Source organism: Camelus bactrianus, chromosome 1 (genome assembly GCF_048773025.1).
Source record: "Camelus bactrianus isolate YW-2024 breed Bactrian camel chromosome 1, ASM4877302v1, whole genome shotgun sequence".
NCBI lineage: Eukaryota > Metazoa > Chordata > Mammalia > Artiodactyla > Camelidae > Camelus > Camelus bactrianus.
Genome location: NC_133539.1, coordinates 32,081,518 through 32,094,436, shown reverse-complemented (window position 1 = coordinate 32,094,436; position 12,919 = coordinate 32,081,518). Strand labels below are relative to the sequence as shown.

At 39.3% G+C, this 12,919-nt stretch overlaps 1 protein-coding gene across 2 annotated transcripts in view; it reads right to left on the bottom strand.

Moving 5' to 3' along the window:
* CADM2 (cell adhesion molecule 2) overlaps positions 1-12,676 on the bottom strand; it is a 948,596-nt gene extending 935,920 nt beyond the window's left edge. For both annotated transcript variants that reach the window (XM_010966456.3, XM_045503936.2), the window contains exon 1: positions 11,959-12,676. In XM_010966456.3, the coding sequence (XP_010964758.1) occupies positions 11,959-12,019 (61 nt within the window). In that variant the 5' untranslated portion in view covers positions 12,020-12,676. The remainder of the gene's footprint in view (positions 1-11,958) is intronic.
* Between the last annotated feature and the right edge of the window lie 243 nt (positions 12,677-12,919).

Here is a 12,919-nt window from a genome sequence, read left to right as displayed (position 1 = left end):
AAACTCTCCTCTGTAAATGTTTCTTGACCTTTAAAAATATATTCGTAAGTGTTGTTGAACACACAATTCTTTCTCATGCTAGTTAGCATCAAATCTTTTTATAAAGACAATGTATTTAGTACAATATTCTTTTAATGAATATTGTAGGTATTGTTCTTTGGTGACGCTGAACAAGAATGTTGGTCTGAAATGCTTTAGCATTTAAAGTAACAGATAAAGGCCCTTCCTTCTTACATCAAACTGAAAATTCAATTTCTAAATAGGCCATTATGACAAAAATGTTGAGAAATATGAAGGTGTGATTCTTTTTGAATGTTTTAGATACTATGTGGTTACACATAAAAAAATAAAATGTCACTTCTAACCACAGATTTATAGGGATATCCTCGATAAGATGAATAAAATTCGGTAACATATTAAAATAATTTTTCTTCAAAACGTGACATAGTCAACAAAAAACTATTCCCAAACTATTGTCCCTTTTATTCACTAGGCTCTAGAAGGTGGATCAGCAAGGCTTGAACAGCAGCCACCTTAAAGACGAGGTTATTCTTGCTTGGCTGTTGCATCATACTGACACTCACATCTTAACATAAAGCAAGATTTTAGGTTTTAACAGAAGCTGTGGGAGGATATAATTCTTAATATCAACTCCATAAAGTGGCAATAACGCTTGATAAATTGAGCTAGTTTAATTTACTTTGGATATTTGTTTACTGAATGTGTATTTCTACACGAGGATGATACAGTGATTTGGCTTCAGGTAAATCTTAAATTAACTTACTTAATAATATCCTTTCAAATGCCCAGAGTCATGAAACAAGTCAAAAATCTGAAAGACATCAGGTAAACTGATTTTTCAAATTTGAAGAAAAACTATATAACCGTTAAGAAAAGCTACATTTCACTGGTACATTTTAGAAAAAGTTTTCTTAAAACATTTTATGTGGAAACAGCGTCACTACAAATTGTAGAAAGTCTTTTCTCCCTTGGTGTTCAGATCCCAGTTAACTATATTTAAATTATCTTCAAAAAGTGGTTAATATTCCCATCCTACCTCCCACTGTCTTTCAAAGTGCAGAAAGAAAACTAATCAAATTCAACCATAGCAAACATGTGTCCTTAATGCAGAGGTATGACTAAGCATTTAAAAAAAAAAAAAAAAATATATATATATATATATTCAGAATTTTCTTTAAAAGTTCTTTTAAATAAAACAAATGGAATCTACCTCGGTTAAACTGAGAAGAGTGTACCCTGAATCTGTACTTCAGAGACTACTCAGAGAACCTTTACTCTATAGCTTGGCAATAACAAAAGCAGGTCAGTCCTCACTGATAATCTGGCAGATCAAGGTCAGTTCGTAATTCCTCTTTGTTTATACATTTATCCAGAAATACCAGCTACTCTAAATAGAACAGTAAGGTGATTTGGCTTCATGTTTACCCACAGTCATCATCAGGAATATTTTGGGGGCCAGGCATAGAAATCTTTAATAAGTGGAAAAAAAGACAAGGGGTTATGATGCCGACAGAAATCAGGGAGATTCAAAGCTACGAGACAAATGTTTTTAGGACAAATTTGAACTGATTACCTTAACTGAACGGAGTGATTCTGCATTTTTTTGTGAAGTATGTCATTATTTAGAATTATGTTACTTAGTATCCATTTTTGTCTTCTCCCTCGTACTTGACATACGAATTTAAGTTGATTGCAAATATTTATTCTATTCAGAATACCATATAGGCATTTTGACAATTATAAAGACAAATATTATTTGGATCCAATTAAAGAGATGTGTCAGGATGAAATGGATTAGAAGAGAACTAATCAATCAGTGGAATGAAAACATTAAAAAAATACACAGGCTAGACATTCGATTAGGCACTTGAAATAAAATGAAGACCATGACCCTCTAATGGCTTACAGTCCACTAGGGGAGGTGGATAGATAAGTACCTAACATTCAAAATGCTGTAATAAAAATATACTAAGGGATATAGATCATAGCATAGACAAAATAAAATGCTTAGGTATCTCATAAACTAAGAAGACACAAATGCTTAAAATAATCAATAAAGGGCAAATGGCATTCTTTTGTCTACTAAAACACATCAGATTCTGCTCAAAAATTCTCATCAAAAACTCCTATGGGTTCCTGGATATCAACATTGTTTTAGCCACCATTAATAATAATATGACTTCAAAAAAAGTTGTGCAAAATAATGAAACAAAAATTGGTTAAAATTGTTAGTATATCAACTTACAATTTTTTTTACTGCAATAGCCATAAAAAAAGAAAAAAATTAAGTTATGTTTACAAATAAAATTCAAATTTTCTGATGATATATAGCACACAGGAATGCAAGTCAAAGGGTAAAATTAACATATGTACACTCTCAGACTCACGCAATGTAGGAAAATCTCCTCCTTATAAATGATGACATGTACCAAAATGAGCCCCTTATTGCACCTGTCCCTCCACTAGTGTATTCCCTGTTAAAAAAAAAATGTTTTTCTCTCTTTCTCCCTCTCTTTCTCTCTCTTGTTCAATATCCCTGTATATTTTTACAGTTGTCCACATTGCATCCAAATCAAAAACTGAAAATATAATGCCTCAAGTTTGGCAATGCACTGACATTTGTCAGCACATAAGATTGCAAGCAATTAATACTACCTAAAAATCTATAGCCTCAAATAATAACCAGTACAACTTCAAGATCCCACCACAGCAAAAATGTGTTAATGGGCTAGTTAAGGAACAGAGTATTGACTTAAGAACAATTTCTGAGTCGTCTTTTCGTTTGGGAGAGTGAAAGGAACAATCCCTATTCAGGATAGGGGATACACATTTTCACTCATTATTTTATCTCATTCCCAGAGCAAAGAGCTATTTAGAAATAACAGATAGTGTATTATGTATCACAATGGTGAATTTCATTCTGCCTTGGCAGGGTAACTAGTAAGTGTAGAATGTAACTGCTTGCTATACTAGAGTCACAGATATATAATCGCCTTCAGAAACTTCCTTCTCTGAATACCACCTACACATTAATACATGACAGTGAACTTACAGCCAGACCCCTGTTCTATCCCACATGATCCCTGAAAAGGCTTTGAAATGAGGACACGTGCATAATTAAGGCACACTGAATATCACAGTACATGTAACAAACCAGAGTATTATGAATCCGTAGGGGAACCTCATAGAACTAATACATTTTCTAAAGAAAGCTGCACACGAGTGAAGAGAGCCTAAAATGCTAATTAGATCCTCTCTGTGAAAGCTATAGAAAAGTTGATTCTTGAATCCTGAAGTTGAGCACAGAATGGAACATTTGTATACAGAAAGACTGAAGAGGAAAAAAAAAGAATTTGGCATAAAAGCCCTTCCAAGAGATGATTTACACAATTTGTGAGAAAATAAATGAAGCAAAATAGAAACATAACAGTAGAATTCCAAACCACCTGAAAGGGTTAAGTAGGAGAAGTGATTTCCTATTAGAACGGGGTTATGTAACAGCAGAGGGAAATACTCAGCCTAGCATATGCTAATTTAGTCGGCTTTGCCAGGCTTTTCTGTGTGTGTTTGGCTGGCTGACTCATATGCCTTCCCTCCTCTTTTTGCCATTTTTATTATGAGACTAAGGAGGTTGCACTCTCAGAAAATGCAATAATAACAATAACAAAAAACTACTAAAAGCACATTGTACATGTTCTAGCCTTGCTAAAGCACTGGGGTACACGCTTTTTAGGTTGAAAGAAAAAACACCCAATCTGTAGGTATTCAGTACACAGACTAGATTTAGCAAAACTCCCTTTAACTATTCTTCATTCCATGTTAATTTCTTTTAATGGGACTTTCAGGTTGGTAGGTGGTGTGGAGTGGGGAGATTTTATATTCCTAAAGAGTGTAAAGGAAGCTGAGTTACTAATCAAACTTCAGCCCATAAAATAGAGTGTAATAAAGGAACAACAATTAAATAAGAAGCTTATTGTGCAATTTCTTATTTGCTTTTAAATACAAATACTCTAATCATCTCTCATTTCGGTTTAGGTCTCCTACTTAAGATTGAAAGCAGCGGACAGGTAAGGTAGGAGAAGGAACAGAAGGTATAGGCGTCAGGGACATTTTCTCCCAGGGAGGATATAGGACAAGTGAATGTAAAATATGAATTTATTACCAAAGTAGAAACATATTTTATGCATCATAAATTTAGGCTTTGATGTTTAAGTAAGCATTATGGGAGGCACTTGCATCTTTAAATGCAAACAATTTAGCAAAGAAGCTAAAAATATTTCTTTACAAGAACAAATTAATTGGCTTTATAAATTACACTGAATCAATATAACAGCTATACACTTAGCAGTCGGCAGCACATCCTTGTCAGGAAAGGTGCCTTCTCACTCTGTTTTCAAAGAAGACTTCAGATAAACAATGCACCGTTACTGTAAATAAACCAACATCAAACACATAAAATTATTAAGGGAGTCAATTTAACCTATAAATGAACTTTTCTTTGCTTATATAAAATTATTTGCACTCTTTGACCACACTTAGCTTTAAGATTTTTTGGTTCCTTAAGGCCAATGAATGCTTATTTTTATTTTCTAAACTATCCCTAGTGACGTCAGTATCTAGCCCCTAGAATAACTGTGCAACTGTGACTAAACAGGGGCTTCCCCCTTCAGCATTCAAATGGCTGAAAGATAATTTAAATACTCAAGTGAAAGCTACTTGCTGACTCAGAAAGAGTTATCCCCAGTGTGGAACAATGACTGTCTTAATATTTACTTCAAAGACGTCTAAAATAGAATGTGAATAATTAATGTCCGGCTCTCTCCCTGGCAGATCTCCTTACAACCTCAGCCCCGTGTCTATTCAGGTAGCAGTGGGTTCCCATCACTCAGTTTCACAAGCACAAAAGAAAATTCAGAACAAATGTTCAGCTCTGTCGCAAATTCAGAAACTCTAAACCTTGCGTGTGCATGTTTTTAAGTGGAAAAGTTAATCATTGCTACAGCCTAAGAAAATGTAGTCTAAAAGTACCTTTTTTAACCTCCATAAAAAGGGTAAAAGAAAATAATGAATGCAAACAAAATAAACTTTTCCCTTTTCCTCACACTTCATCCCTAAGAGCCCCAGACTCTAATTACTCACAAAATGTCCTTCAGACCTAAAAATAACTGTGTATTTTAAGCGTGTGCATATGTGTATATATATAGATAAATGACTGAGGAATATTTCCTCTCTCAATAATTACACCTCTGATTTTGGCATTAATATTTAACTCATACCTAATTAAGCAGAGTATTTCCTAATTTTCATATATATACATACTTCTAACATGAAAACAATTTCATATCTGTTTAAAGAAATCCACTGAGCACATAAACAAGACCAATTGGACTTATTTCTAGAATAAAAATCAATGTGCATAGTATGTTCAATTATTTTGTTCTGTAGCAAATGGGATGAAAATAAACAATGCTACATTAGTTACTGTTATCTGATAGGCTTCCATAACAATTGGTCCACAACTCTTACTTTTATTAAGGAACCTATTTGATGCTTTTGCCTCTATGATAAATAAAATTGTTCAGAAAAGAAATACTCTCTGCTGGTTTGACATTAACAGAAATTTCACTTTATGGCACTAAATAAACTATTTGAACTACATTGAACAATTAATTCCTATTTCTTTTAAAATTACTATATTCTCATAAAACAGGAAAAATTCTAATAAGGAAAAAAAGCCAAGGGACTGATTCTTACTCACTAAAGGAAGAGAGGGATAATAGATTATTGCCCAGTTCAACATTTATTAGGTCCAACACATGTAAATAACTGCATAGAAATCCTGTTTTAACTTTGCTATTTATTTTCATTAAACTGACCCGTGGTCCTGATAGTTTGCAAGATAGTTGCAAGTTTGGACTATTCACCATTCATTTGATGAAAACGTTGATAATTTTATTAGGATTTATTTATTACACTCATCTCTAAACAAAATTCTCTCTTCTGCTGTGTCATGAGCTCACGTGATTAGAAATATTCTCTGGATTATTTCTGGTTATGAAAAGCTGAAGGATGGTTCATGTCCACTACAAGCTATGAAAAGACTTCCCATTTCACTTATGCCACATGACTGCGTTCCTGCGAGTTTGTCTGCCGCTGCAGAGCACGTTAGACCTGAGATGCCATTTGCATCATCACACAGCAGGGGGCTTCAGCTGCCACAACTCTAGGTTAATCCTTACCCACCTCTTTACACAAGGAATTTGCAGAAGATGTCTTTTTTTGATACGACAGAACTGCACTCCAAAAATGCTTGACATTTTCAAATAAAATGTTGGCAATGAACTTGTCCTTTCAAATATTTTAGGTTAAATCAGTAAATTTAAATCATGCCCTTCATTTTTTTTTCCTCTCATGGATCTCCTGTGAAATCTGGGATTTTTAATTATGGAAAAGAAAAACATGGGTAGGGGTATATCAAGTTAAAGAATAACTGATCAAACTGCATTTGTTTAAGGATGTTTCTCAAGAGCTATTGCTATTATAATTTTCTATAGGAAAACTGTTTCCTAAACCAATACAGCCTACAAAATGTTACAAAATGTTAAAATTAACTCTTACACACACTATTTAACAAAGTATGAGTGCTGACATATTATGAAGAGAAGGGACCATTTAACACCATCGTGACTGATTATAACATACTCATTATTCAATCCAACACTATTTATTATGCACTACTAAATTGAGAATAAGAAGTTACACAGATAATAAAGCTCAGGGCTTGCCCTCAGGAAGCTTAAATTGAATGTAAATCAGGCAATAGAGCTGTTTTAAGAGGGTAAACAATTCCACAAAGGACTTCTGATTTCAGCTCTTCAGCTTCTGAGTTCCACTTACTTGATCTGTAATTTCCCTTTTCCCTGCCTCCTGTACCTACTCGGCCAGCTGCTACACAATGGGTGACTTTGCCAAGGAGGTTTAATGCAATCTATTAAAACAAGGACTTTTTTTAATCAATAAATCTCATAGAATGCATCAGCTGATCAAATAAAACATCAATATGATATGTCTATGTTCTAATACTAATGTACCCAAATCCTTCATAATACATGTTTTACTTCTCTCAATCATCTTATTCCCCAGAGATTCTTTATTTTAAAAAGAAAATTGATAACCACTTGATGTTGACATTGGGCTCCTTTAAAAACGCATGCTTAGAATGTTTTCCAACATTTTTTGCAGTTCTACTTGCTGTTTAAGTGATTTAAGTAAGTTTTTCTTTAAGAAAAATGACATTACCTCACTATTTAAATGTGGGGCAATTATTTTTCAAGCATCTGACCTTCTGGTGGACAAGACAGGAAGAGATCAGCCATCTCAGTTGATGCTTACCTTTGTCATATTATGCTCCCCGAGTTCTAATAGTTGTAGAAATGGGGAAAAGACAATAATGTAAGCTTCCATATCTTGATACTAAATTAGTCAAGGAAATTCTTACATTTGCAGAGAGATTTTCCTAATTACTAAGTGTTTGATGTTTGACTGTTTAAGTCATAGTCACTGACTCTTATGTACAAAATCTTTTCAAAGTTTCAGCTGTTAGTCAAAAAAGGGAGGAGTGAGCTCTATCCCAGGAACTGCCTTCAGCATAAGAAATGAGCTCGACATGACTAAGGTTACCACATGCAGAGGTAAAAGAATGGGAGAGACATGCTTTTAGGAAGTATTAAGGTACCAGAATTTTACTGAGTGTGTAAGTGTATTTTGTATTATAATGTGTTTCCTAAAAATGTAAGGGGAGGTGCAGGACACACACTGAGGCAAGAAATATGTATGTCCAATAGGTCTTTAATTTGAAGATCTTTCTTTATAACACATCATTTACCAAAATGTCCCATGGCAAAAACGAAAACAAACAAACAAAAGAAACAACTAAAGCCCCAGTATTTGTGTTGGATGTGTTTTTGTGTAAGACTAACTCTAAATAGGAAATAAAGTTCTCCACAAAATCAGGGCTTCTCTATGTGTGTCTATTTTCTAGTTATATTTTGCCCTTCTTTCTTTTTTTGTCCTTTCTATGGGTTATTTCCTGTGCTAAACAAGACAGCCTCCATCTTTGCAGTGTCCCCTCAGGCATACAGCTTCAGGGAGGGTTAGAAATTGAACTAGATTTACTCTGTAGCCAAGAAGAGGTCTTAGTTACAGGTGGCAAGCTTCTGCACTCTTCATTGTAAAGAAATTCATTTGTCTAAAGTGTCCTCTGCCCTTGCCCCAGATTTTTCCCTGTCTATGACGGAGGAAAATAAAAAAGGATGCTATATAGCTTAACAATGAAGCAAATTTTGTAATCTACATAGTCTACATTCCAAGTTATCCTTTGGTCAGAAATACATTTATTTTCTATCTAAATATTCATGTCCTAAAGACTCATTGAGGATGAGCTGGTAGAATAGAATTGTCGTCGAATAGAATTATTTAAGCCTTTTTTTAAAAAAAAAACAAACTCATTTTGTCATTAACTTGATTCTCACCACTGGCTTATCAATCTACATATTAACAGGCCTAAAGATTGAGTTTGCTTCCTAGAAAAGTTAAAAAAAAATTGATGACAATGTAAAACACAGTGAAGCCACAGGGAAGATACGTTCAAATGAATATTCCTGTCTAAACTAATGCACACTGCAAAAAAGGGGATAATAAAGAAAGGATAAATAAATTGATAAGTACTACTTAAGTGACAAAATACCACCATAGGGGTGGTAATGCTAAATATAAGGAGCTGGAGACTGCCTACACTATTTGCCTAGTCATAACTACTAGCAGGCAGAGCAGACTACCTCTGTCCAAAATCAGTTGCTCACTAGTTCCCTCACTACTCTTCCTTTCCTGGGCATAGAGAGGAAAGACCTGCTAAGTATTTAATCTGTGTCCAGGAAATAAAGCTTTCATTTTACAACCTAACCAAGCCCTAATAAAACAGTAGAGTGGTGGGAGAAACATAAACCTGGACCCTCAAGCAATGTTTTTCAGCCAAAACCAAGACCAGGAAGGCATAACAATTTGTTTGAGCAGGAACTGACAATATCAACAAAGTGTGATGTGTCTGTTGGAACGGTGTTTGATAAATGTGAGGCAGCCATAAACATGAGAAGACAATTCAACAGGGGTTTTGCGCCTCCTCCCCCTTCTAGTTTATTTTTTTATTTTTTTCCCCCTTTAAATTCTCTTCTCTCTTTTGGTGTATTAATATGGCTTGATCTAAGATGCTCAGAAGTACAGATAATCCTTGAGCTGGTGCTCTTTCTACGGTTTCTGTTTAGGACACTATTTATTTATTTGGACCTGATGCTGGTGCTGCTGCTGGTTGCAGTGGTGCATTTTCTCTGGTTATCAACACCCCTTCCACTCCCCCTCACCCCTTCACCCCAGTCTGCTGTGAAAAGCAGCACTGTCTTAATCATTGGTTTACATACTTAATAAAAGAGACCCATGCCCTTAATAAAACATAATGCAGCTGATGGAATCTCTCCGGGTAGAGAAAGAGTAAATCCTCCTTCAGGCTGAGAGAGAGAGAGAGAGAGAGAGAGAGACTAGCAGACAGTTATTTTGCAGTGCACTGAATAGACAATTCACAGGGAAATGTTGAAGGCAGAGAGGAGGCGACCCCCAAGTGTAGTCCATTGCCCACATGCTCTATAATAAATAATCTTCTTGCACCAGCCCAGCAGTGTGTGCAGTGACGTGCCGGGGCCGGCACACACAGATTGGCAGGGAAAACACATCCAGCGGTGTCGAATTTTCATCGCAATCACCAAATTAACTGATTTCCTCATATCACATTCCCCTTACCCGGCGTGGTGTGAGCGGATGCGCGCGCGCGGGCACACACACTCTCACACACACACACACACACACACACACACACACACACACACACACATATAGCAGAGCTGAGAAATACAAGTTACTGAGAGGTGAAGTGAGGTCTCCGGAAGGATGTTTCAGCACGGATTGAAAACCCAAGTAATGTGTCCGCCATCGGGTTACTCGCGAGGGTAGGGGTGTGAGGGAAATGGGATCAGGCGGCATAAGCAGGAAGAATGGGCTGTCTGCCTTCTCAGAGATTCTGGCACATGACATATCTAAAATTTACATCAAACAAAAAATACACATAATTACCACAAAATATTCCAAGAAATATCTCTGCAAGGTCAGTTAGTTAATTTAGGAAAATTATGCCCATTATCTCTTTCACATTCATAAACATGCATAAATAAAATACAGTCCTGGTCTATATACCAGAGGAGGACAGGAGAGGATGCATTCCAAGAACTTGCTGAAAGATGGTTCATTGACCTCATTTAAATCCTCCAAAGGCCGACTGGGTTTTGCACTCCTGTTCTACGTGAGTCTTACTTTCAGATTCCTTTTACCCAGGGACAAATAAATTTGATCAACTTATCTTTCCTACAAATACACAAATGATGACAGAAGGGTTAGAGGTGGGCAAAGAATTATCAAGAAATCAAATCACCTAGCTTAAAAAAAAATCATACGACCATCATTTCACATCCATCCTTCCTGTATCTCACACTCAAGCCACATCCCTACACTACTCTCTTCAAAGCAACAATCTTCCACCTTACAGCCCCTGTCCACTCAGTCCTAGCATGCCGCCTCTGCTTCCACCACCACCCAAAGTGTGCTCTCCCCAAGCACTCCTACTCCGTGTATTGCCATTTATTTCATAATCAGCCTCGTCCTCCCATTCCACACAGCTCCCTCCTCCCTCCTCCAAGAGAGGGTCTGGGGAAAAGTGCACCCCAGTTCCATAGCCAGTCCACATCCAAACCCAGTGATTTGCATAATAACAGTGTTTTGTGCCGTTTCCCTCCACTGCGGTCGCCGGGGTTCTAACATTTCACGTGAAAGGATAATATTAATTATGGAAAGAAGCGGCAGAGAGCGTATGGAGAGGTTAGGGAATCTAAGCGAAAATCCCTTAGCAGTAAAGTAACTGCTACAGTGCATATATTTCTTGGCTTTAAGAAAAGAAAAAGAAAAACACACAGACTGAATAACAACAACAACAAAAAAAAGTCGGTTTGTTCACAAAGTGGCTTTGAGTCTCAATTTTTCCCTTCCCTTGGCTCTTTTTATTTCTTGGTTCATTTATTCATTCTTTCTTTTTCTTTTCACTCTTTTTTTCCTATCGTATCTTTCTTCCTTTCTCTTTTCCCCTCTCTTATCTATTTATTTATTTAATTTATCTTCTTAACCCCAGCCTCCTCTCTTCCTAGGTGAATGACATGTCTCACAACACATTTCCCTCCTGGGGATGTTATTGCAATGCACACGGTGCTGCCGCTGCTGCTGTTCTCGCCGTCTCGATAGCTCGCTCCCAGACTCTCACACACTTTTTAAAGACACACGGATATGATGATGGTGGGAAGAAGGGGAAAGAGAAAGGCGACCCGAAAAGGGGGAGGAGGTTAAAGAGATGACAAGAGATGGAGAGGGTCGGTCAGGAGCGTGATGTGGGAGGTGGCTGATGGGGGTTGGTGGGAGGGTGGAATGTTCAGAGAAGGCACAAGTTGCCAGCCAAAAGGCGTGGGAGTGTGTGTGTGTGTGTGCGTGTGGGGAGGGGCTGCCGGCGAGGATGGATAGTGAGAGATGTAGGAAGCTCAGGTGAATGAAAAGGCGAAAGGTGCCGCGTAAGGGGCTGACTGCTGGGAGAGTGGGGTTGAGCCAGCATCAGAAATTCGAGGGGCTGGAGCAAACTGCCACTGCCCCCTGCCGCACCGGGGAGTAGGGGGAGGGGGTGGAAATCGCCGGGGACTGAGGGACTGGAAGGGGGAGAGTGGAAATATGGGGTGGAGTGAGGATGATGGGGAATGGGCGTGAAGTTGATGCTCCCCGCGGCGGGGCGGGGATTACCTTGTAGCAGGAGCCCGCAGACGCTGTAGAAGCGGAGAACGGCGCTGCGTTTCCAAATCATGGTCCCTTCGCTAAAGGGTTGGGGAAGGAATGAGAGGGGCAAAGAGATGCTGATAAGCGGGGCACCAGAGCTCAGAGCTCCGCCGGTGTCTTCCTTGCGGAGCCCGCCGGACCCACGGTCCGCGCCGCTGCGGTGCTCGAACCCTCGGACGCGGATCGGCAGCTGCAGAAGCGGCAACGGCAAAGCACCCGCAGAATGGGGTTTCGGTGGGCAAAATAGTTTCTTTTCCTCTTCCTCCTGCTGGTGGTGCAGCCGTGACAGCCGGTCTGCCAGGCACGGGTTCGGAGCTTGCCTTCCTCTCGGCGCGCACAGCAAGTACCAGCGCCCGCCGGAGCTGTCGAGCAGGTGGTGCAAGGATGCCGGGGTGTCGGAGAAGGTGCGGACGAGGGCTGCAAGGAGTGGGTAGGTCACGGAAGGGAGGGGCGGTGAAGAGGGGGAGCAAGCAAGCAGCAGCCGCGCTCGCGCTCGGGGTGTCTCGGGGTCCTGGGAGGGGAGGTGGCAGCGGTGGAAGCGGCGCTAGAGGCAGTAGCGGCGGCGGCGGCGGCTCCCGGATGCTCAGGCTGCAGCAGCAGCAGTGGCAGTGGCGGCAGTGGCGGCGGAGGCGGCGGCGGCGGCAGCGGCTGCGGCGGCAGCAGCTCTACAGAGCACCAGACACAAGGGCAAGCTCAGCGCGGCGGAGGCCCCGCCCCAACCCTGGCCAGGGACAGACACCGCCCCCTGGCCAATGGAAACACACCCGCCCACCAGGGCCGGCCAATGAGAGAAAGGGATGGGTGGAGACAGGCGCCGGGAAAAACAAACAGGCTTCTCAAGGACCCTTCGGGCAGGAAGAACTAAAGCCCCCATTCACACATCCCCGGCGGGTCTCACCTCCTTAGAGAGTCTTGCCTTAACTTGCAG